Source organism: Macaca fascicularis, chromosome 19 (genome assembly GCF_037993035.2).
Source record: "Macaca fascicularis isolate 582-1 chromosome 19, T2T-MFA8v1.1".
In the NCBI taxonomy this organism is placed as follows: domain Eukaryota; kingdom Metazoa; phylum Chordata; class Mammalia; order Primates; family Cercopithecidae; genus Macaca; species Macaca fascicularis.
The window spans coordinates 55,738,508-55,763,397 of NC_088393.1; the positions used below are offsets into that span (position 1 = coordinate 55,738,508).

At 54.4% G+C, this 24,890-nt stretch overlaps 1 protein-coding gene across 1 annotated transcript; it reads left to right on the forward strand.

Moving 5' to 3' along the window:
* The first annotated feature begins 769 nt into the window (after positions 1-769).
* EHD2 (EH domain containing 2) lies at positions 770-23,932 on the forward strand. Its single transcript, XM_045380603.2, has 6 exons — positions 770-886; positions 4,231-4,689; positions 5,876-5,973; positions 11,337-11,749; positions 17,774-17,938; positions 21,659-23,932. The coding sequence occupies exons 2-6, from the start codon at positions 4,286-4,288 to the stop codon at positions 22,208-22,210; spliced, it is 1,632 nt and encodes a 543-aa protein (XP_045236538.1). The 5' UTR covers positions 770-886; positions 4,231-4,285; the 3' UTR covers positions 22,211-23,932.
* Positions 23,933-24,890: the final 958 nt, after the last annotated feature.

The window sequence follows — 24,890 nt, forward strand, 5'->3', positions numbered from 1 at the left end:
CCAGGATGATCTCGATCTCCTGACCTTGTAATCTGCCGGCCTCGGCCTCCCATGTATTTTTAGTAGAGATGGGTTTGCACCATGTTGGCCAGGCTGGTCTTGAACTCCTGACCTCAAGTGATCCACCTGTCTCGCCTCCCAAAGTGTTGGGATTACAGGCGTGTAATTATAGGACCGTGCCCGGTCCTATAATTTTTTTTTAGAGGTGAGGTCTCGCTCTGTCACCCAGGCTGGAGTGCAGTGGCACAATCCTAGCTCAGTGCAGCCTCGACCTCCTGGGTTCAAGCAATCCTCCCACCTCAGCCTTCCAAGTTGTTGGGATTACAGGTGTGCACTCCTGTGCCTGGCTAAATTATTTTATTATTTATTATTATTTTTAATAGACATGGGGTCTTGCTGTGTTGCCCAGGCTGGTCTTGGACTCCTGGCCTCAAGCAATCTTCCCACCTTGGCCTTCCAAAGTGTTAGGATTACAGGCGTGAGCCAGGGCGCCCGACCTAAGTTATTGTTACTCTTATTGCTGCTGCTGTTGTGATTCCCGTGTTAAGAAGAGAGACGGATTGGGGAGCAGCCCAACGCCAGAGGTGGAGGTGGAATTCGAATGCCAGACGGGACGCTGGAGCTCTCGCCCGCGGCGCTAAGGCGTCTTCCCCACTCCCCACAAGGGGGCGCCAGAGGCCGGGCGCCCGGTTTTGAGGGGGGGCTCCTCGTCCCTCCCCTCCCTTCTGTCCTCCCTCCCGTCCTCCCCGCTCCGGGCCCCACCCGGCTCAGACGGCTCCGGACAGGACCGCGAGCACAGGCCGCTCCGCGGGCGCCTCGGATCCCTGCGGGACCCCACCCCCGCCCAGCCTGCCCAGCCCGCTGCAGCCGCCAGCGCGCCCCGTCGGTGAGTGCTCCCAGCATCGCAGCTGTCGCCTCACGACCCCCGCCCGAGCCTGCCCTGGTTCCTCATGCCTGATCCCTGCTCCCCGCCACCCTATCCCCAGTCTGTAACGGTCTCCCCAGGTGTTCCCCAATCCCTCCCAGTCTTCACCAGTCCCCCCAGTCTGTAACCATGTCCCCCACTCCACCAGTCCCCTCACTCTTCCGCAGCCTCTCCCACTCCCCTAATCTCCTCCATCCTCCCCCAACACCCCTCCCTATCCCCTGGCTAGAGATCCTCTGGGCAGGGTCTCCATCCAGGCCCTCATCCATATCGGCTAACTTGGCCCCTCCAGCCACCCAAGAGCCCCTCTCCAGCCTCACCAGCTCCATCGGCCACTGCTGATGGCATTCTCCCCAACACTCTCTCAGGGCCCTCCCTGCCTGGGACACCGCCCAGAGCCCTCTCCCTCTGCCCACATCCCAGATCCTGCCTCTCTTTTCCGCTCCTGCCACTCCTTCACGAACTCCCTTTCCTTTTATCTCCCCCACCCCCTCGCCACCCCTTTTAAAAGTCTCATGATTTTATGGATTTTAGCATATTTGATTTGCAGTTATTTTGATGCTCAAATTGCTCCATTTTTGACCATTGGCCACCCCTGCAAGCTGGGTCCTCTGTTCCTGTAACATGCCCAATCCGCCTTTGAGCACTTCCTCACCGTCTGACCCAGGCTCACTTGTTCTTCCCTGCCCCAGCCCTGGAATCCACCATTTCTCTAAGGAGTCCCAGGTTGTTTTAGTGGTGAATGGTATTTAGAGACTCCCGTCTTACCAAAAGTTGATTCTTTGAAAAGATCAGTAAAATCATAAGCATCAACGGGACCAATCGTTTTTGTTTTTCTTTTTTAAAAAAGTAAAGACACACACATATGGCTGGTATCAGAAATGAAAGAGGGGACATCACTACAGATCCTATGGTAAATAAAAGGATAGTAAGGGAAGATAGAGAACACAGTCTGGGTGCTGGAGGTGCTCATTGCTCCTGGATTGGTCATGGTTAACCTCCCTAACTCAGATCTTTAGACCTACAATAGGATTGCAAGCTCTGAGGTCAGGTTGCCTGGGTTTGAGTCCCAGTTCAAGCATTTTCTAGCTAAGTGATCTTGGGTAATTTATTGCTGTCTTCATTTGCCTTGTTGCTGAGCCTCCTTTGCCTTGTTAAAAAAGCAGAGATGAGGCCGGGCATGGTGGCTCATGCCTTTAATCCCAGCACTTTGGGAGGCCGAGGTGGGCAGATCACGAGGTCAGGAGATCGAGACCATCCCAGTTAACACGGTGAAACCCCGTCTCTACTGAAAATACAAAAAATTAGCCAGGTGTGGTGGCGGGCGCCTGTAGTCCCAGCTACTCAGGAGGCTGAGGCAGGAGAATGGCGGGAACCTGGGAGGCGGAGCTTGCAGTGAGCTGAGATCGTGCCACTGCACTCCAACCTGCAGCCTGGGTGACAGAGCGAGACTCCGTCTCAAAAAAAAACAAAACAAAACAAAACAGAGATGAGCCAGCATGGTGGCTCACACCTGTAATCCCAACACTTTGGGAGGCTGAGGCGGGTGGATCACCTGAGCTCAGGAGTTTGGGACTACCCAGGGCAACATAGTGAAACTCTGTCTCTACTAAAAATACAAAAAAAAAAAAATTAACTGGGTGTAGTGGCGCATGCCTCTAGTCCCAACTACTTGGGAGGCTGAGGCAGGAGAATCTCTTGAGCCGCAGAGGTGAAGGTTGCAGTGAGCCGAGATTGTGCCACTGCACTCCAGCTTGGGCTACAGAGTGAGACTCCATCTCCAAAAAAAAAAAAAAAAAAAAAAAAGACAAGGAAAAGCGGGGATGGTAATAGACCTACTTTACAGGGTTATGAAGGTTAAGTGAGTTAGTACAGTGCCTGGCATGCAGTGATCATAAATGTTGCCTCATTTTTCTTAACACTCAACAGCCCTCATGACCTGGGTACACCCAGGCAACCTTCTCAGCTCCATTTCTCAACCTTCCTCTTTGTGCCCCTGTGTCAACCACCCAGATATTTCATGGCTCCCAACACACCAGGACCTCTCACACCCCCAGACCTTTGCATGCACCGTCCTCTCTGCCTAAATCCCCTTGTCTTGCCTGCTGTTCATGGAGCAGCTCAAAAGTCAGCCCTGCCCTGAGTCTTACTGGTGCTGTGGTCGCTTTCTCACGCCCTCCTCTGGATGTCTGGCTTGTGTCTAGGTCCTCATTAGAGGCTCTGGGTGGGTGAGGGACGATCTCTGACTGGTTTCTGGGTCCACAGTGCCTGAAGCATGGAGTGAGTGATTTCAGTGAAAACGTGTCAAATGATGGAAGGGTGAAGGGAGGAAGAAATGAATGAAGTGATTAAGGAATCCGTTTCTTCCAGGCAGCTTCTGTATCTTTCGCCTTGTCCATCTCTTGGTTTTCCATTACCACCATCAATCCCCCTTCTTCAACCACGTCACCATTCATCTTTCTTCTTTCTCTTCCTTCAGCTGGTTCACTATCATCTCCTCTTTTTTTTGTTGTTGTTTTTTTGTTTTTGTTTTTTTGAGATGGAGTCTTACTCTGTTGAGTGCAGTGGTGGGATCTTGGCGCACTGCAACCTCCGCCTCCCGGGTTCAAGTGATTCTCCTGTCTCAGCCTTCTGAGTAGCTGGGATTACAGGTGGCCACCACCATGCCTGGCTAATTTTTTATATGTTTAGTAGAGACAGGGTTTCACCATATTGGGCAGGCTGGTCTCAAACTTCTGACCTCAGGTGGTCCACCTGCCTTGGCCTCCCAAAGTGCTGGGATTACAGGCATGAGCCACTGCACCCAGGTTTTGTTTGTTTGTTTGTTTGTTTGTTTGTTTTTTGAGATGGGGTCTTGCTCTGTAGCCCAGACTGGAGTTCAGTGGCATGATCATAGCTCACTGTAGCCTTGAACTCCTGAGCTCAAGCAATCCTCCTGCCTCAGCCTCCCAAAGTGCTGGGACTACAGGCATGTGCCACCATGCCCAGCTAATTATTTTTTTTTGTAGAGATGGGGGTCTCACTATTTTACCCAGGCTGGTCTTGAGCTACTGACCTCAAGCAATCCTCCTGCCTCGGCCTCCCAAAATACTAGGATTACAGGCGTGAACCATCGTGCCTATCCCAATTCCACTCTTCCTCCTGCCACCCACCATCCATGCTCTGTGACCACATATTTGTGACCACAAATATCTGTGCTCCTCCTCCTTCTCCACCCATCCTGCCACCCAGACAGTCTATACTCAGACCCCTTTCTTCCTCCTTGGCCAGGCCGCCCATGCTCATGCCCTCTCCCCATCCCACAGGCAGCTCTCCATCTGCACGTCTCTCCGTGAACCCAGTGGGCAGTGTGCCGCCACCATGTTCAGCTGGCTGAAGCGGGGCGGGGCGCGGGGCCAGCAGCCCGAGGCCATCCGCACGGTGACCTCGGCCCTCAAGGAGCTATACCGCACGAAGCTGCTGCCGCTGGAGGAGCACTACCGCTTTGGGGCCTTCCACTCGCCGGCCCTGGAGGATGCAGACTTCGACGGCAAGCCCATGGTGCTGGTGGCTGGCCAGTACAGCACGGGCAAGACCAGCTTCATCCAGTACCTGCTGGAGCAGGAGGTGCCCGGCTCCCGCGTGGGGCCTGAGCCCACCACCGACTGCTTTGTGGCCGTCATGCATGGGGACACTGAGGGCACCGTGCCCGGCAACGCCCTCGTCGTGGACCCGGACAAGCCCTTCCGCAAACTCAACCCCTTCGGAAACACCTTCCTCAACAGGTGTGCCAGCCGCGGGCCCAGGGCGCATCCTTCTTTTTCTTTTTGTTGAGACGTAGTTTCCGTTCTTGTCGCCCAGGCTGGAGTGCAGTGGTGCGATCTCAGCTCACGGCAACCTCCACCTCCTGGGTTCAAGCGATTCTCCTGCCTCAGCCTCCTGAGTAGCTGGGATTACAGACACCCGCCACCACGCCCAGCGAGTTTTTGTATTATTAGGTACAGACGGGGTTTCACCATGTTGGCCAGGCTGGTCTCGAACTCCTGGCCTCAAGTGATCCACCCGCCTCAGCCTCCCAAAGTGCTGGGATTACACGCGTGAGCCACCGCACCCGGCCCTGGGGGTGCATCTTGCTGTCCCCCTTCTCTGTCCCCTCCCTGACTGTGTTTCCCTCCTTCTCAGCCCCAATTCCCTTCTCTCTACCCAATTCTTCCCATGCCTGTCTCTGCTCTCTTATTCAGGGGAGCACCTAGGCTAGTGAAGTCAGCATGCCTGGTTCAAATCCCCGCCAGCTGGGTGGCCTCAGGCAAATGACTTGACCTCTCTGCCCCTCTTGTAGCCTCATCTGCAAAATGGGGATCAATCACCTTGGGCCAGGTGCGGTGAGACTTGGTCTAAAAAAAAAAAAAAGAGAATCACCATGGTCTCTATGCCGTGGTTGCTGTGAGGACTTGGAACAGCACCTGGTGGCTGGGTGCGGTGGCTCACACCTGTAATCCCAGCACTTTGGGAGGCCAAGGTGGGCAGATCACCGGAGGTCAGGAGTTCGAGACCAGCCTGGCCAACATGGCGAAACCCTGTCTCTACTAAAAATACAAAAATTAGCCGGGCGTGGTGGTGCATGCCTGTAATCCCAGCTACTCGGGAGGCTGAGGCAGGAGAATCACTTGAACTCGAGAGGCGGAGGTTGCAGTGAGCCAAAATAGTGCCACTGCAATCCAGCCTGCGTGACAGAGCAAAACTCTATCTAAAAAAAAAAAAAAAAGAACGCACCTGGCACAAATTAAGTGCTTACCGAACATGAGCTGTGACTGGTTACAGCTCTGAGATGGTCCTGGTCACCCTTTTTCTGTCTGGAGTCTTTCTTCGCCCATACAGGATGCTCTGTCATGCTGTCCCGAGTCCCTCTTCATGTTTTCCCTCCTTCTGTCCTTCCCTGTGTTGACCTCTGACCTTCCCTCTACCCCCCAGGTTCATGTGTGCCCAGCTCCCCAATCAGGTCCTGGAAAGCATCAGCATCATTGACACCCCGGGTATCCTGTCGGGTGCCAAACAGAGAGTGAGCCGCGGTGAGTGGGGCTGGACCCTGGGGTCAGAGGAAGGAGCGGCTGGGCCTCGACTCCTGGGTCTGAGGGAGGAGGGGCTGGGCCTGGACTCCTGGGTCTGAGGGAGGAAGGGCTGGGGGCCTGGACTCCTGGGTCTGAGGGAGGAGGGGCTGGGCCTGGACTCCTGGGTCTGAGGGAGGAAGGGCTGGGGACCTGGACTCCTGGGTCTGAGGGAAGAGGGGCTGGGGGCCTGGACTCCTGGGTCTGAGGGAGGAGGGGCTGAGCCTGGACCCCTGGGTCTGAGGGAGGAGGAGTTGGGGACCTGGACTCCTGGGTCTGAGGGAGGAGGGGCTGGGGGCCGGACCCTGGGGTCTGAGGGAGGAGGGGCTGGAGGTCTGGACTCCTGGGTCTGAGGGAGGAGGGGCTGGAGGTCTGGACTCCTGGGTCTGAGGGAGGAGGGGCTGGAGGTCTGGACTCCTGGGTCTGAGGGAGGAGGGGCTGAGCCTGGACTCCTGGGTCTGAGGGAGGAGGGGCTGGGGGCCTGGACTCCTGGGTCTGACGGATGAGGGCCTGGGATCTGGACTCCTGGGTCTAGAGGAGGAGGGGCGGGGGTCTGGACTCCTGGGTCTGAGGGAGGAGGGGCTGGGCCTGGACTCCTGGGTCTGACGGATGAGGGCCTGGGATCTGGACTCCTGGGTCTAGAGGAGGAGGGGCGGTGTCTCCACTGGGACCTGGGCCTGCATCCTCTGGCCCTGGCTGGCAGGGCAGCCCAGGGAGCTAGTGGAAGCCGTGACTGCTCCGTGCTGGCTCGCATGGATGGGTGGGGGAGGCGTGTGAGTGACCACGTGGTGCGAGCGGGCAGGAGCCGCACGTCTGGGCAGGCAGGAAGGATGGGAAGGGAGAGATGAAGAGGGACAGGGATTCCGAGGCAGTGAGACAGTGATGCAGGGAGACACAAGGCCCAGAGATGAGGCAGAGCCCGGGCAGGGGAAGCTGGGCCCTGTGAGCTCCTGGCTCTGCGTCTGGGCCACAGATGGGGCTGAGAAGAGGATGGGAAGGGAATCTGGGTGGGGGCCAAGGCCAGGCCTGGAATTTATAAACAGCTGTGCAAGGAGAGCGGTGGGGGGTGGATTCCAGCGGGGGCCTCCGGGTGTGCTGAGCTCCCACCACTCCTGCCCAGCCCAGCTCAGCATCTGTGGCCCCCCAGCCCCACGAACTTGTGTCCCCCACCCCCCATGGCCTCGGAGGCCGGGAACTGGGGCAAAGGAGGCTGCCATGTGGGGCAGAGGGGATGAGAGGCCCTGGCGAGGAGGCTGGGCCTGGGGTGGGGCGGGGACGCCGGGGGTGACGGTGTCCCTGGCCGCCGTCCAGAGGCCCCACGGGAGAACGGCAGGAGGCAGCTGCAGAAACGATTGGGAGGACGTGCTGCCAGCTGAGGGGGAGGAATTCCTGGGGCTCCCACCCCAGGGCCTGGGCCTGGGATAACGGGAGGGAGTGGCTCTCTCAGCCAGGGCAGGGGTGCCAGCAGGGGCGTCCAAAGGCCATGGGTGGTGGGGGAGTGGGGAACGGGGTCTCCCTTCCTGGCCTTGGGGGTAGAGGAAGAGGAGGAGAGAGTGTCCAGCTGTTGGTGTGTGTGTGACTCTGTGTGTATCTTGGGAAAGTGTGTCGCTGTGAATGTGGGTGCGGTGGTTCCATGCATTTGTGTATAGCAGTGGACGTGCCTCATCATGGCCTTGGCTCTGAGGTTGTGTGACTTTGAATTGTGTACCTGCCTCTGTGTGTGTGTGTGTGTGTGTATGCGTGTGCCTATAATTGTGGCTGGATGACTTTGTTTTGTTCGTTTGTTTTTGCGACAGAGTCTCACTCTGTCACGTAGGCTGGAGTGGAGTGGCGCGATCTCAGCTCACTGCAACCTTTGCCTCCCGAGTTCAAGTGACTCTTCTGCCTCAGCCTCCTGAGTAGCCGGAACTGCAGGCACCCGCCACACCCATGTCCGGCTAATTTTTGTATTTTTTTTTTTTTTTTTTTTTTAGTAGAGACAAGAGTTTCACCATGTTGGCCAGGCTGGTCTCAAACTCTGGACCTCAGGTGATCCTCCTGCCTTGGCCTCCCAAAGTGCTGGGATTACAGGTGTGAGCCACTGTGCCCAGCCTGCTGGATGGCTCTGTGTGACTCTGAAGGGCTGTGTGGGGCTATGGGAGACTTTGTGGGATTGTGTGCAACTGATTCTGTCTCTATATATTGTTATATTGTGAAGTGTGTATAAGTGTGTGTGTGAGAGAGACATGAAGGGCATCGTTTGTCTATGTGTCTGTGGATTTAGTGTGTGTCATTGTGGGTGTGAGTCTGACATTGTGTGCCTGTGCATGAGGCATATATGTGTATCTGGGCTGTGTGTGACTTTGTGTGGCTGCGTTGGGCGGTACAGGGCTGCGGGGATTTTGTTGGGCTGTGTGTGACTACCTGTGATTGTACCTCGGGATACAGTTGTGTGCTTCTGTGTGGTGTTGTGTATGTGAGAATGTGTGTGTGTACAGGAGTGTATCTTTTGTGTAACTGTGTGTGTGTCTGTGTGGGTGCCTTTGGGTTTGGGAGGGCATGGGAGGTTATGTGTGTGCGATTGTGTCTGGGTGTGCACATGTGCCTCTGTACCTGTGTTCGTGCAGGTCTCTGTCTGTGATGTGTGTGCATCTCATATTGTCTTTGTGATTATGTGACTACAAACATCTGTGCAGGTCCCACATTGTGAACACGGGTGTGTCTGGGAAATTAGCTGGGTGTGGTGGCGCCTGTAATCCCAGCTACTCGGTTGACTGAGGCAGGAGAATCGCTTGAATCCGAGAGGCAGAGATTGCAGTGAGCTGAGATCGCACCACTGCACTTCAGCCTGGTGACAGAGCAAGACTCTGCCTCAAAAAAAAAAAAAAAAAAAGCTCAACCATTTAAAAAAAAGAGAGAGAGACAAGGTCTTGCTCTGTCTGCCGGTTGGAGTGCAGTGACACAACTGTGGCTCACTGCAGCCTCCAACCTCTGGGCTCAAGTGATCCTTTTGCTTCAGCTTCCTGAGTAGCTGAGACTACAGATGCATGCCACCACGCGTGGATAATTTTTTATTTTTATTTTTTTCTGTAGAGACAGGGAATGTCATCTCGCCTAGGCTGGTCTCAGACTCCCAGACTCAAGCGATCCTCCTGCCTCAGCCTCTCAAAGTGCTGGGATTACAGGCATGAGCCACTGTGCCCAGCCACCTACATAATTTTTAAGTGTACAGTTCAATGCCAGGCATTATTTTAAGCTCTCTCTCTCTCTCTCTCTCTCTATATATATATATATAAACTCATTTATATTCTTTTAATCTTTACAACAGTCCTTTTTTTTTTTGGGCGGGGGGGTGGACAGAGTCTCACTCTGTCACCCAGGCTGGAGTGCAGTGATGCTATCTCTGCTCTCTGCAACCTCTGCCTCCCAAGCTCAAACCATTCTCGTGCCACAACCTCCCATGTATTTGGGACCATAGGCATGAGCCACCAACACCAGGCTAATTTTTTTGTATTTTTAGTAGAGATGGGGGTTTTGCCATGTTGGCTAGGCTGGTCTCGAACTCCTGGCCTCAAATGATCTGCCTGCCTCAGCCTCCCAAAGTGCTGGGATTACAAGTTTGAGCCATCACACCTGGCTTCACAACAGTCCTTCTATGATCTGCATTTTACAGAAGAGAAAACACAAGTTCAGAGAGGTTAAGCTACTTTCCTAAGATCACACAGCAGATCGAGGCAGAGGAGGGATTCAAATCCAGGTATTCTAGACAGCTAAGTCAGGGGGTCTCAATCAATGCTCGCCTCAGCATTGCTCGCTGGTGATTAAATGAGTGAACAAGCAAAGGTGAGAATGGGTGGATGAAGGAGTGAATGAGGAAATGAATGGTGAAAGGAATGAATGAATGAGCGTGGGAACCCATGGCTGGGATGGGTGCTTCATCAGAGCAAGAATCTTGTCTGTGTGTTCTCTGCAGTATCTCAGGCTCCCAGGACAGGGCTTGGCACACATGAGACTCTCAGTAAATATTGCTAAATCAATGCAAAATATTTAACATCTCAGCCTGGCCAACATGGTGAAACCCCGTCTCTACTAAAAATACAAAAATTAACCGGGTGTGGTGGTGCATGCCTGTAATCCCAGATACTTGGGAGGCTGAGGCAGGAGAATCGCTTGAACCTGGAGATGGAGGTTGCAGTGAGCTGCATTCATGCCACTGCACTCCAGCCTGGGTGACAGAGTGAGACTCTGTCTCAAAAAAAAAAAAAAAATCTGCTATGGCAAGAGCACATGAACTGTAGTTGCTGGATCATGGGGGGATCCAACAGATCCTGGGGAGAAGCTGGGGTGATAGAGGCACGTGGCAGCCTTGGGGTTCCATAGAAGCACGGGGGGATCTTTTAGCAAACATATCAGTATTTTTTTTTTTTTTGAGACGGAGTCTTGCTCTGTTGCCCAGGCTGGAGTGCAGTGGCATGATCTCGGCTCACTGCAAGCTCCGCCTCCCGGGTTCCCGCCATTCTCCTGCCTCAGCCTCCCGAGTAGCCGGGACTACAGGCGCCCGCCACCACACCCGGCTAATTTTTTGTATTTTTAGTAGAGACGGGGTTTCACCATGTTAGCCAGGATGGTCTTGATCTCCTGACCTCGTGATCCGCCCACCTCGGCCTCCCAAAGTGCTGGGATTACAGGCGTGAGCCACTGCGCCTGGCCTCATGTCAGTATTTTTAACAACCTACACATGCACACCTACAAAGCACACCACTAATAACTGGTTAAAGAATGAGCGAATGAAAAAATGGAGGCCTGGAGGCTGTGCACGGTGGCTGACTCCTGTGATCCCAACATTTTGGGAGGCTGAGGCAAGAGGATCACTTGAGCTCAGGAGTATGAGACCAGCCCGGGTAACATAGTGAGACCCCGTCTCTACAAAAAAAAAAAAAAAAAAAAAAAAAAAATTAGCCACGTGTGGTGACGGCCGCCTGCGGTCCCAGCTACTAGGGAGGCTGAGGTGGGAGGATTGCCTGAGCTCCGGGAAGTGGAGGTTTCAGGGAGGCATGATCCCGCCATTGCACTCCAGCAAAGGAAAAGGGGGATGATTACCCCTGTAACCAGATGGCTTGAGGACTTGAGGGGCTGGGACCAGAGTGGGGGAAATTCTGGGGACTGGGGAACCAAAGCAGTGGTACCCACTGAGGGCCTTGGCTATTTTGCCTAGACAGGATTTGGACAGCCAACAATGTGAACATCTTTACAGTCCAATATGCAAGAGAATGGATGCTACTGAATGGCTGGAGGGTGGGGGTCTGACTTCTGCCCCTTGCGCCCCTGTCTCTCCACTCCCACTCCAGGCTACGACTTCCCGGCCGTGCTGCGCTGGTTCGCGGAGCGCGTGGACCTCATCATCCTGCTCTTCGACGCGCACAAGTTGGAGATCTCGGACGAGTTCTCGGAGGCCATCGGCGCGCTGCGGGGCCATGAGGACAAGATCCGCGTAGTGCTCAACAAGGCCGACATGGTGGAGACGCAGCAGCTGATGCGCGTCTATGGCGCGCTCATGTGGGCGCTGGGCAAGGTGGTGGGCACGCCCGAGGTGCTGCGTGTCTACATCGGCTCCTTCTGGTCCCAGCCTCTCCTCGTGCCCGACAATCGGCGCCTCTTTGAGCTGGAGGAGCAGGACCTCTTTCGCGACATCCAGGGCCTGCCCCGGCACGCCGCCTTGCGCAAGCTCAACGACCTGGTGAAGAGGGCCCGGCTGGTGCGGGTGAGTCGTCCTGGGGGCTGGGTGCGCATTCTTGGAGGAGGGTGCAAGGGGAGCCCCTGCCTTTCCTCCGTCCTCCCCTACCAGTGCTGTGAGTCCCTGACTTATCAGTGCTCAGGTTAGTTAGTTCTCTTGAAGTTGGGTCATTCTGGCACAGAGTGGAGCAGGGAGGAAGAACTGTATGGAGACTCATTCCTCTGCCTTTGGATTTCTGTGTCGACACAGTGTCACCTTGGCTTCACTGTCCTGGTATTTCTATTTCTTCTTCCTCTTCCTCCTCCTCCTCTTCCTCCTGCTCCTCCCCTCTTCTCTTCCCTCCTCCTCCCCTCCTCCTCCCCTCCTCCTCCCCTCTTCCTCCCCTCCTCCTCCCCTCCTCCTCCCCTCCTCCTTCTCCTCCTCCTGCTTCTGTTTCTGCTTCTCTTTCTCTCTCCTTCCTTCCTTCCTTCCTTCCTTCCTTCCTTCCTTCCTTCCTTCCTCTGTTCCTCTCTCCCTCCTCCCTTCCTCCTTCCTTACATCCTCTTTCCTTTCCTCTTCCTTCTTTTTTAAGAGAGAGAGTCTCGCTCTCTTGCCCTGGCTGGAGTGCAGTGATGCAATCACAGCCCACCACAGCCTCAAACTCCTGGGCTCAACTGATCCTCCCTCTTCAGCCTGCCCCAAGTAGCTGGGACCACAGGTGCGTGTCACCACGCCCAGCTAATTTTTTACTTTTTGTAGAGTCTGGGTCTTACTGTGTTGCCCAGGCTGGTCTTGAACTCCTGCCCTCAAGTGATCCTCCCTTTTTGGCCTCCCAACGTGCTGGGATTACAGGCATGAGTTATATTGAATTTTTGAGCTTCCTGTAGAATATAGACATACCAATACTCATTATTCTACCCTTCTTGTTTATGTTTTGATAATTTATAAGATTGTGGCTCAAAGGTTTCCAAGTTCATTGGTTTATTCCACAAATATTTCTTTTGCTTTTCCTTTTTTTTTTTTTTTGAGACGGAGTTTTGCTCTTGTTGCCCAGGCTGGAGTGTAATGGCGCAATCTTGGCTCACCGCATCCTCCGCCTCCCGGGTTCAAGCGATTCTCCTGCCTCAGCCTCCTAAGTAGCTGGGATTACAGGCGCCCACCACCATGCCTGGCTAATTTTGTATTTTAGTAGAGATGGGGTTTCTCCATGTTGGTCAGGCTTGTCTCAAACTCCTGACCTCAGGTAATCCGCCCGCCTTGGCCTCCCAAAGTGCTGGGATTACAGGTGTGAGCTACCATGCCTAGCCAATCAGGGCTCTTTGAATTCCTTCACTGTTTTATCCCCAGCGCCCAGAACAGAATTGGTGCTCTGTAAATATTTATTGAATGAATGACATTGAACAAACAGTTGCATTGAACAAAATCTCCTCTATGCCCGGCCTGGTGTTGGGTGGTGCAGGAGACACAGCAGTGACCACAGTGGTTCCAGTCCTGTCCTGCTGAGGCTCCCAGTCCTAAATAATCAAGGCAGTTCCAGGGCTCAGTCCTCACTGGGGCTCCTGGAGAGGGGACAGACCCATCCCCAGACAACGATGACCCAGTGTGGTCAGAGCTGGGGCGGGGTAGCTGGGGCAGGCAGAGAAGGCTTCTTTGGAGGAGAGGGCATCTGAGGGGAAATGTCAGTGTTGAACCCAGTGTAGACAGTGTGCATAACTCAATTAGAGGCTGAGGATGTGGCTGAGATCAGAGGTGGTGTGGGTTGTGTCCGGGAATCTGTGCTTTGTCCCAAGGGCACTGGGGAGCCAAGGAAGGGTTTGGAGCAGGGAAAGGAGAGAACCCAGTGTAGACAGTGTGCATAGCTCAGTTTGAGGCTGAGGATGTGGCTAAGAGTCAGACCCCTGGAGATAATGTGGACTGTGTCCGGGAATCTGTGCTTTGTCCCGAGGGCACTGGGGAGCCATGGAAAAGTTCAGAGCAGGGAAAGGAGATAATTAGACTCAAGCTGCCTTTTGGAGGGTGGATTCAAGGCAGGTGAGTCTAGGAGCCTGGAGACGAGGCAAAAGGCTTGGAGGTTCCTGGATCCGGACAGGCCTTGCAGAGGGAGAGGAGAAAGGAGAGCGCTGGTTTCAGAGCAATTTTGGATGTCGAATGGAACATTCTCAGGGGAGGCTGCCAGGGTGGAGGCGGGGCAGGAAGCTGGGCAGGCAAGGAGGCCAAGAAGGTTCTAGGGGGTGGAGGAGCCTGAGGTATTGGTTTAAGGAGCAACGAGAGTGGGTGAGTCAGAGCCCCCACCCCCACCCCAGGAATCCTCCTTCGGAGGGAGCGGCCCAGTGTGGACGGGGCTGCCACTCCTGGAACCTTCGGAATTCACCTTGCGCTCCTCTGCCCAGGCGGCTCTGCAGTGTCTGTCCCTCTCTTTTCTGTCTCGGTATCAGTCCCTTTTCTACCTCTCTCTCAATCTCTTTCTTCTCCATTTTTACTTTCTCTTTTATTCTAACTCCCTTTCCTTCTCTTTCTCACCCTGTCTCCTCCTGACTCTCCATCTCTCCCCCGCTCCGCCGCCGCCTTCTCTCTGTCTTCCTCCTGGTCTGTCTTAGACTCCCCCAGGTTCGTTCCCGCGGGTCCCTTGGCGGGAGCTGGAGCACAAGGCTCAGGGACAGAGGGGTGGGGCCGGGCCAGACACCTGGTGCCCCCGCCGGGCTGGGGGCGGCTCCGGAAACCCAGACAAACCCCGGAGTCAGGGACCCAGCCCCGGCCCAGCCCGCCTTCCCACCTTATCTCTTCCTGGCACCTTCCCCTGCTTCCTCTCTGGAAAAGCCATCAGTGCCCTCCCGCCTCCCCTCCTTTGGTCCCTATGGAGCCGCCCTTCGGCCCTGCCCCTTGACTCCATTGGCCCGCTCTCACAGGCCCCGCCCCCAGCCCGGCCACACCCCTGCCCTGATTGGTCCTTCAGACCCTTAGGCACTCCCTCCACCTCTTCCTGCTGGTTCATCCATGGCTCCCCAGTGCCGCTCAGGACACAGGAGCATGGGATTCTGGGTTCGCTGTGACCAAGGTTCACTGCCCCTCCGAGGTAATCACCCTTCTCCCAGTGCCTCAGTTTCCCATCTGTACGTTGGAGGGTGTGGACGAATCCTCTGACTCTAGGTCCTTCGACTGAAGTGATAGCTGCTAGAAGGGGCGATTTTATGATGCTGTGATACGTGAGACCAAGATCTTGGGAGGGTCTGATTCTAAAGACGCCGAGATGCCCTGAACCTTCAGACCACATTCTCTGCAGTGGCCCAATGACATTCATTCAGCAGTTGCCGAGCACATGCGGCACTCTTCTAGGCTCTGGGGATACAGCAGGGCACAAAGATAAATTCCTTTTCTCATAGAATTACTTTTTAGTGGGGAAGCAGACATTAAACAAATCAATAGTTATGAAGAAAAATGAAGCGGAGGAAAGAGGGGCTGGCGAGGGACTATCTTAGAGCGGTCTGAAGGAGAGGAAGGGGTGAGAGGAAGGGGCGAGCCGAGTGGCAACTGGGTGGAAGAGCAGTCGATGCAGTGAGGACAGCATGTGCAAAGGCCTGGGGCAGCCATTTACTTGATGTGTTTGAACTGAGAGCCTCACGGGGCTGGAGACAGGGTGGTGGTGGAGGGTGGAAGAGATGAAGATTTAGAACCAGTCAGGGACCACCAACATTCTCAGCATTCTAAATCCGTGATTCTTTAAAATATATATATATTTTTTAGTTGGAGTCTTTCTCTGTCACCCAGGCTGGAGTGCAGTGGCACAATCTCGGCTCACTGCAACCTCTGTCTCCTAGGTTAAAGTGATTCTTGTGCCTCAGCTTCCCGAGTAGCTGGGACTACAGGCAGGTGCCACCACATCCGGCTAATTTTTGTATTTTTAGTAGAGACGGTGGGGGCTGGGGGGGGGGTCTCACCATGTTGGACAGGCTGGTCTCGAACTCCTGACCTCAGGTGATCTGCTGGCCTCGGCCTCTTAAAGAATTTTTTTTTTTTTTTTTTTTGAGACGGAGTCTTGCTCTGTCGCCCGGGGTTGGAGTGCAGTGGCCGAATCTCAGCTCACTGCAAGCTCCGCCTCCCAGGTTTATGCCATTCTCCTGCCTCAGCCTCCGGAGTAGCTGGGACTACAGGCGCCCCACCTCGCCCGGCTAGTTTTTTGTATTTTTTAGTAGAGACGGGGTTTCACCGTGTTAGCCAGGATGGTCTCGATCTCCTGACCTCGTGATCCGCCCGTCTCGGCCTCCCAAAGTGCTGGGATTACAGGCTTGAGCCACCGCGCCCGGCCAGAATTTTTTAACAAGTCTTTTTTTTGTTTTTGTTTTTTTTTTTTTTTTTTTTGAGACGGGGTCTCGCTCTGTCACCCAGGCTGGAGTGCAGTGGCCGGATCTCAGCTCACTGCAAGCTCCGCCTCCCGGGTTCACGCCATTCTCCTGCCTCAGCCTCCCGAGTAGCTGGGACTACAGGCTCTATTTTTTAGTAGAGACGGGGTTTCACCGTGTTAGCCAGGATGGTCTCGATCTCCTGACCTCGTGATCCACCCGTCTCGGCCTCCCAAAGTGCTGGGATTACAGGCTTGAGCCACCGCGCCCGGCCCAACAAGTCTTTTTTATTGAACATTTAAGACCATCTCATGGAAAGGCATTCATACTTTATCAGACGTGATTCTCCCACACCTCATCCCACCAGCTCCCAGGGCCTCTTTCCTAGAGGCAACCGCCGTAAGTAGTTTCTTGTGTCTCTTTCCAGATATGTTGCATTTTATAAAAGCATTTATTTACTCTTTTTTATTTTATTTATTTTTTTGAGACGGAGTCACACTCTGTTGCCCGGGCTGGTGCAATGGCACATGCCAGATTCCACTTAGGGCATCCTGGGATGGAGCTGTCCAGGAATGTTGACAAGACAATTAGCTCTGAGTCCTAAACTGGAGAGAGAGGCTTAGGCTGGTATGCAGATTCAGGAGTGGACCTCTTTAAGGGATGTTTAAAACTGGGAGGGACTGAGCTCACTTAGTTAGAAGAGAGGAGGAGCCCAGGGTGAGCCCCAGCAGGAGGAGGCCATGGGGCTCACAGTGTGGTGCTGCCACCTGTAGCACCTGTAACTTGTCAGAAATGCAAATTCTCATCCAGACAGTGGCTCTTGCCTGTAATCCCAGGTACTTGAGAGGCTGAGGTGGGAGGATCCCTTGAGCCCAGGAATTTGAGGCTGCAGTAAGTTATGATTGCACCACTGCACTCCTGGCTGGGCGATAGAGCAAGACCCTGTCTCAAAAAAAAAAAAAAAAAAAAAAAAAAAAAAAAAAAAAAAAGCTGGTCGGGCGCGGTGGCTCACGCCTGTAATCCCAGTACGTTGGGAGGCTGAGGCGGGTGGATCACCTGAAGTCAGGAGTTCAAGACTAGCCTGATCAACATGGAGAAACCCCGTCTCTGCTAAAAATACAAAAAAAATTAGCCAGGTGTGGTGGTGCGCACCTGTTAATCCCAGCTACTTGGGAGGCTGAGGCACGAGAATTGCTTGAACCCAGGAGCTGGAGGTGGCAGGGAGCTGAGATTGCACCACTGCACTCCAGCCTGGGCAACAGAGCGAGAATCTGTCTCAAAAAAAGAAAAGAAAGAGCCGGGCGCGGTGGCTCACGCCTGTAATCCCAGCACTTGGGGGGGCCGAGGCGGGCGGATCACAAGGTCAGGAGATCGAGACCACGGTGAAACCCCGTCTCTACTAAAAATACAAAAAATTAGCCGGGCGCGGTTGTGGGCGCCTGTAGTCTCAGCTACTCGAGAGGCTGAGGCAGGAGAATGGCGTGAACCCGGGAGGCGGAGCTTGCAGTGAGCCGAGATCGCACCACTGCACTCCAGCCTGGGCGACAGAGCGAGACTCCGTCTCAAAAAAAAAAAAAAAAAAAAAAAGAAAAGAAAGAAAAGATGAGAAACGCAAATTCTCATGCCGCAGGCCAGACCAAGTGAATGGGAATCTCTGGGAGTGCGGCCAGCAGCTTGTTTTAACAAGCCCCCTGGTGGACCCTGACGCAGGCTCAGGTGAGAACTCTTCCCACAGGTTCATGCTTACATCATCAGCTACCTGAAGAAGGAGATGCCCTCTGTGTTTGGGAAGGAGAACAAGAAGAAGCAGCTGATCCTCAAACTGCCCGTCATCTTTGCGAAGATTCAGCTGGAACATCACATCTCCCCTGGGGACTTTCCTGATTGCCAGAAAATGCAGGTGGGAAGCTGCCCGGGAGGGGAAGCTGCCCGGGAGGGAGTGTTAGGGGCTGGGTGATGGGAAGGTTGGCTTCTGGAAGCTCTGAGATGGGACCTCAAAAGCCGGAGGAATAGGTGGCAGGTTCTGGAAAGCGCCTCCCTCAAATAGTTCCGTGGGAGCGTGGTTTTATGAGTCAGGCTAGGGGAGTGAAGAGAAAACCCAAAATAACAGTGGCTAAATTAAGAGAGAGGGTTTTTCTTTCTTTCCTCCATAAAACTCCCAGAAAGTGGTCCGGGACTGGTTTGGTGCTTTAGAGCTAGGGATCTAGTCCCTTTCTGTCTTATTTCTCTTCCATGCCTGGCCTCCAGGCCCAAGGAACCTCATGGTACAAAAGGGCTATGAAGGCTTCAGCCACTGTGTCTGCGTTCCAGCCAGCAAGAAGTTGGGAAAGGGAAGAAAAGTATACAGTCTCTTTAAGAACGGTTTCTAGGCCGGGCGCGGTGGCTCAAGCCTGTAATCCCAGCACTTTGGGAGGCCGAGGCGGGCGGATCACAAGGTCAGGAGATCGAGACCACAGTGAAACCCCGTCTCTACTAAAAAATACAAAAAATTAGCCGGGCGCGGTGGCGGGCGCCTGTAGTCCCAGCTACTCAGGAGGCTGAGGCAGGAGAATAGCGGGAACCCGGGAGGCGGAGCTTGCAGTGAGCCGAGATCGTGCCACTGCACTCCAGCCTGGGCAACAGCGTGAGATTCCGTCTGAAAAAAAAAAAAAAAAGAACGGTTTCTGTTTATTTTATTTTTCATTTGTTTATTTATTTGAGACGTAAATATTTATATTTTACAAATATATTATATTTGTATAATATAATATATTTGTAAAATATAAATATTTAAAATATATACGGTAGGGTGCAGTGGCTCATGCCTGTAATCCCAGCACTGTGGGAGGCCAAGGCAGGTGGATCACCTGAGGTCAGGAGTTCGAGACCAGCCAGGACAACATGGTGAAACCCCGTCTCTACTAAAAATACAAAAATTAGCTGGGCGTGGTGGCGCATGCCTGTAGTCCCAGCTACTCAGGAGGCTGAGGCAGGAGAATCGCTTGAACACGGGAGGCAGAGGTTGCAGTGAGCTGAGATCACGTCACTGCAGTCCATCTTGTGTGACCGATTGAGATTCTGTCTCAATAAATTAATACTTTAAAAGATTTATTTATTTTTTTATTTATTTATTTATTTATTTGAGACGGAGTCTCGCTCTGTCGCCCAGGCTGGAGTGCAGTGGTGCGATCTCGGCTCACTGCAAGCTCTGCCTCCCGGGTTCACACCATTCTCCTGCCTCAGCCTCTCTAGTAGCTGGGACTACAGGCGCCCACCACCTCGCCCGGCTAGTTTTTTGTATTTTTAGTAGAGACGGGGTTTCACCGTGGTCTCGATCTCCTGACCTTGTGATCTGCCCGCCTCAGCCTCCCAAAGTGCTGGGATTACAGGCGTGAGCCACTGCGCCCGGCCTGTATTTCATTTTAATGAATGTAAATAAGCACATGTGGCTACTGGCTGCACTACTGGACAGGCTAACAGTAGAAGCTGCATATGCAACCTGTGCTTGCCTCAGTGGACTTGAACTTAGTCATACTCTGGCTGCCTGGGAATCCAGGTTGCAACCTAGGAGCCCCAACCCTTCAGAGTCGTGATCATCTGGCCTCTCTGCCTTGGCTCAGGAAATTCCCACAGGGCTGTGAAAGGAATGCACCTTTGCAGAGACAGTCCTGGTGCAGTCTGGGCCACTGAGAGTTGCCCATGTGAGCAGCGGCATGACGCCAAGCCCACCCTACAGCTGCGCTAGCACCAAGTGACTTCTTCGGTGGGGAGGCGGTGGTCCCAGGGACCCCTGATGATCTCTTCATCCCAAACCTCACCTCCAAATTTGGTAGCCAGCCACTCAGTCCTTTCTGCGTGGTGTGGTAGCGCAGTGGCAGGAACTGAGCTTTCCGAATTTTCTTTTTACTCCCCTCCCTTGTTTGTTTTGAGACAGGGTCTAGCTCTGTCACCCAGGCTGGAGTGCAATGGTGCTATCTCAGCTCACTGCAACTGCTGTCTCCCGGGGTTCAAGAGATTCTCCTGTCTCAGCCTCCCAAAGTAGTTGGGACTACAGGCGTGCACCACCGCACCTGGCTAATTTTTAATTTTTTTTTTTTTTTTTTTTTTAGAAATAGGGTTTTGAGGCCAGGTGCAGTGGCTCACGCCTGTCATCACGGCACTTTGGGAGGCCGAGGTGGGCAGATTACCTGAGGTCAGGAGTTCAAGACCAGCCTGGCCAACATGGCAAAACCCCGTCTCTACTAAAAATATGAAAATCAGCTGGGCGTGGTGGCAGGTGCCTGTAATCCCAGCTACTTGGGAGGCTGAGCCAGAAGAATCGCTTGAACCCATGAGACAGAGCTTACAGTGAGCTGAGATCCGGCCACTGCACGCCAGCCCGGGCGACAGAGCGAGACTCCGTCTCAAAACAAAACAAAACAAAACAAACAAACAAACAAAAAAAACAAAAAAAAAAAAAAAAGAAAAAAAAAGAAAAAAAAGAAATATGGTTTTGCCATGTTGTCCAGGCTGGTCTTGCACTCCTGGGCTCAAGTGATTCTCCCACCTCAGCCTCCCAAAGTGCTGGGATTACAAGTGTGAGCCACCCATGCCTGCTGAGTTTTTTTAAAAATTTCAATGTTGTGCATGCTGGCTGGGCAGCTAGAGTCCAGTAGAGGGCAGTTAGGGTTCTAGGCCGGTGTGGATGCTCTGAGAAAGGTATACTTGATGCGAAAACACTGAAATCCTTCTCTGCTAGCTGGCAGAAGGTTGCTGCTCTCACTCATCGGAGGGTCCCCAGCATCCCCACCCTCCAGTAATTCTGGGGTTTAGGAGAAAGTCTCCGGGACCTTGTTGCCCAAGTATCTTCCGAGTGGTGGGTGCCCAAGCAGAGCAGGTTGTTCAGATCTTCAAATACTTCTGCATGTGTCAGTAAAGAGCTGCCACCCTGGCTGGGCGCAGTGGCTCACACCTGCAATCCCAGCACTTTAGGAGGCTGAGTGTGAGGATGGCTTGAGCCCAAGACTTTGAGACCAGCCTGGGCAACATAGCGAGACCCCCGTCTCTACAAAAAAAAATTTAGCTGGGTGTGGTGGTGCGTGCCTGTGGTCCCAGCTACTTGGGAGACTGGGGCCAGAGGATCGCTTGAGGCTGGGAGTTGGAAGCTGCAGTGAGCTATGTTGGTGCCACTGCACTTTAGTCTGGGTGTCAGAGCGAGACCCTGTCAAAACAAAACAAAACAAACAAAAAACAGCCGGGCATAGAGGCTCATGCCTATAATCCCAGCACTGGGAGGCTGAGGCAGGTGGATCACAAGGTCAGAAGTTCGAGACCAGCCTGGCCAACATGAAACCCCGTCTCTACTAAAAATACAAAAATTAGCCGAGTGTAGTGATGTGCACCTGTAATCCCAGCTACTCAGGAGGCTGAGGCGGGAGAATCGCTTGAAACCAGAAGGCAGACGTTGCAGTGAGCTGAGATCGTGCCATTTGCACTCCAGCCTGGGCAACAAGAGCGAGACTCTGTCTCAAAACAAACAACAACCAAAAAACCCACAAAAGCTGCCCCCCGAGCTTCTCCAGTGTCCTGGTACCACCTTGCAGCCTGAGGGCCTCAGGGATGGCGCCGCTTGAATTTTGGGTCCCCCTGTCCCCAACCACAGGAGCTGCTGATGGCGCACGACTTCACCAAGTTTCACTCGCTGAAACCGAAGCTGCTGGAGGCGCTGGATGAGATGCTGACGCACGACATTGCCAAGCTCATGCCCCTGCTGCGGCAGGAGGAGCTGGAGAATACCGAGGTGGGCGTGCAGGGGGGCGCTTTTGAGGGTACCCACATGGGCCCGTTCGTGGAGCGGGGACCTGACGAGGCCATGGAGGACGGCGAGGAGGGTTCGGACGACGAGGCTGAGTGGGTGGTGACCAAGGACAAGTCCAAATACGACGAGATCTTCTACAACCTGGCACCTGCCGACGGCAAGCTGAGCGGCTCCAAGGCCAAGACCTGGATGGTGGGGACCAAACTCCCCAACTCGGTTCTGGGGCGCATCTGGAAGCTGAGCGACGTGGACCGCGACGGCATGCTGGATGACGAGGAGTTCGCGCTGGCCAGTCACCTCATCGAGGCCAAGCTGGAGGGTCACGGGCTGCCCGCCAACCTGCCCCGTCGCCTGGTGCCACCCTCCAAGCGACGCCACAAGGGCTCCGCCGAGTGAGCCGGTCCCCCTCCCATGGCCCTGCTGTGGCTCCCCAGCTCCAGTCGGCTGCACGCACACCCCTGCCCCAGCTCACACATGCCCTGCCTGCCCTCCTTGCCCAGCTGTAAGGACCGGGGGTCTCCCTCCGCACTACCACCAGACACCCCGGTGGAAGGGTTTAGAGGGCACCACGGGAGGGACAAGGCTTTTCTGTCCGCCCTTCACACCTCCAGCCTCACGTTCACTTAGGCACATCACACAGACACTGGCACGCGCAGGCATCCATCCATCCATCCATCCATCCTTCATTCAAATATTTATTGAGCACCTACTATGTGCCCAGCCCTGTTCTAGGCACCGGGCATTACCACAGAGAACAAAATAGACAAATACATCTGCCCTCATGGAAGGTGACATTCCCAGGAGAGGGTACTTACACAGTCACACAAACACACACTAATTCCTGGCACGACCCCAGCCCCTTCCCTGGGTGAGCAGCCCTGTGGTTGAAATGACTGATAGACCCTCTTCTGCTCCGCTTCCTCCTGCCCAGCCAGGCCAGACCCTCAACCCACTCCATCGCAGCCTCAGGTCTCGGGACCATGGGGGCTCAGAGGGGAGACACAATCTTCTTTCTTTCCTTCTTTCCTTCCTTCTTTCCTTCCTTCCCTCTCTTCCTTTTCTTCCTTCCTTCCTTTTCTGTTTTGTTTTTGCCCCCAATTCTGTCCACACCCATTCCCTCCCTCCCTCCTTCCCTCCCTTCTTCCTTCCTTCCTTTCTCTCTGTTTCCTTTTCTTTATTTTTCTTTCTTTCTTTCCTCTTTCTTTCTCCTTCCTTCCTTCTTTTTCTTTCCCTCCCTCCCTCTCTCTCTTTTCCTTTCCTTTCTTTTCTTTTCTTTTTTTAATAGAGTCTTCCTCTGTCACCCGGGCTGGAGTGCAGTGGTGAGATCTCGGCTCACTGCAACCTCCACCTCCTGGGTTCAAGTGATTCTCGTGCCTCAGCCTCCCGAGTAGCTGGGACTGCAAGCATGAGCCACCATGTCCAGCTAATTTTCGTATTTTGAGTAGAGACGGATTTTCACCATGTTGGCCAGGCTGGTCTTGAACTCCTCATCTCAGGTGATCTGCTTGCCTCGGCCTCCCAAACTGCTGGGATTACAGACATGAGCCACCGTGCCCAGCTTCACACCCATTTCTTTTAAAAGGATCCTGTAGCAGGAAGAAAAACCCCTTCCATCTCGCTCCTCCGAGACTGTACCCCCTTGGAGGTATTTCCATCCTCCACTTGTCCGTGGCTGGAAATGCCCAGCCTGCTCCTGGCCCCCTGGAAGCCTCCCCACAGCTGGTGGTCTGGACTTAAGGATTGCTGGGCCACCGCCTCTCTGCCCATCACCATTCCATATTTAAGTGGAGCCCCTACATAGAAAGGCCTCGGGGCTTTATTTTAGTCTTTTCAGGGATGTCGTGGGCGGGGGAGGGGGGTTCTTGGTGCTACAGCCCTCTCCCCACCCCTAAAGGGACCCCGACGCTATCTGCTGCCTTCATCACGTTATTAGTGCTTGACCCTGGCAGGGGACCCCATGGAAAAGATGGGGAAGAGCAAAATACATGGAGACGACACCCCCTCCAGGATGCTCGCTGGGATTCCCACGCCCACCATTGTCCCCCACCCCGTGGCTGGGAGGGGCCTCTGAACGGAACAGTGTCCCCACAGAGCGAATAAAGCCAAGGCTTCTTCCCATGTGGCAGTCAGGCTGACTTGGGACAGGGATCGCCCGCCCTCCCCCAGGGAAGGAGAGAGCTGGGCAGGATTTGGGGTTGGGGGAGGCCCCCTTCCGTGCTCTCAGGGGCGGGGTGGAGTCCGTGACTCAATGCAGCGAGGCCTGGTGACTCAGGCCTGGGCTGGGGGCCAGATCGGCATATTTTCCGAAGAAAAGTGACTCTGGGGCCCTCCCCCCGGGACATCCCTCCCTCCCACCTCCTGTGGCGGGGGCCTGGGAACCAAGCCCTGGGGCGCGCGCGGGGTGTGTGTGTGTGTGTGTGTGTGTGTGTGTGTGTTGTGTGTGTGTCTTCGGGCACGAAGTGCTCCCCTAGCCCCCGCCCTGCCCGGCGCGCGCGGGGTGTGTGTGTGTGTGTGTGTGTGTGTGTGTGTGTGTGTGTGTGTGTGTGTGTGTGTGTGTGTGTGTTTGTTGTGTGTGTGTCTTCGGGCACGAAGTGCTCCCCTAGCCCCCGCCCTGCCCGGCAACGTGCCCTTGCACAACCTGGGTACATAACTCCCGACGCGTAACACCAGGGACATACTGGTTTCCTTGCCCACACGCGCTGCCAGGAGTGTGCGCGTGCTCACGTCCTGGGGGCTCTTCGCCAGAGCTGGGCAGCGCACCGTACGCGCCCGGTCCCGCGCACTTACACTCAGGCCACACCCACGGCGTCCCGGGACACGCTGGCCGCGCGCTCATCCCGCCCACGCGGGCCCAGTTTCGCGGCTCGCGGCGCCCCCTGGCGGACGTTCAGGAGACAAGACAGGCTGTGGTCTCCAAAATCTCCGTCCCAGGCGGTCAGGCGCTCAGGTCCCGGGGCTACGATCCAGGGCCTGTCACCTTTCCAAAGCTCTGCGCAAGGATCCAGCTGAGTTCAGTTGTGTGTGACCATGAGTGTGGCGCCTTCCCTCTCTGTGCCTTTTTCCTTTATGAGTCCAA

Excerpts from the sequence above, each read along its gene's own strand:
- EHD2 (XM_045380603.2), top strand. The coding sequence starts at position 4,286 with ATGTTCAGCTGGCTGAAGCGGGGCGGGGCGCGGGGCCAGCAGCCCGAG. Across the intron at positions 4,690-5,875 it reads GGAAACACCTTCCTCAACAG|GTTCATGTGTGCCCAGCTCC; the intron begins GTGTGCCAGCCG and ends TCTACCCCCCAG. Across the intron at positions 11,750-17,773 it reads AGAGGGCCCGGCTGGTGCGG|GTTCATGCTTACATCATCAG; the intron begins GTGAGTCGTCCT and ends CTCTTCCCACAG.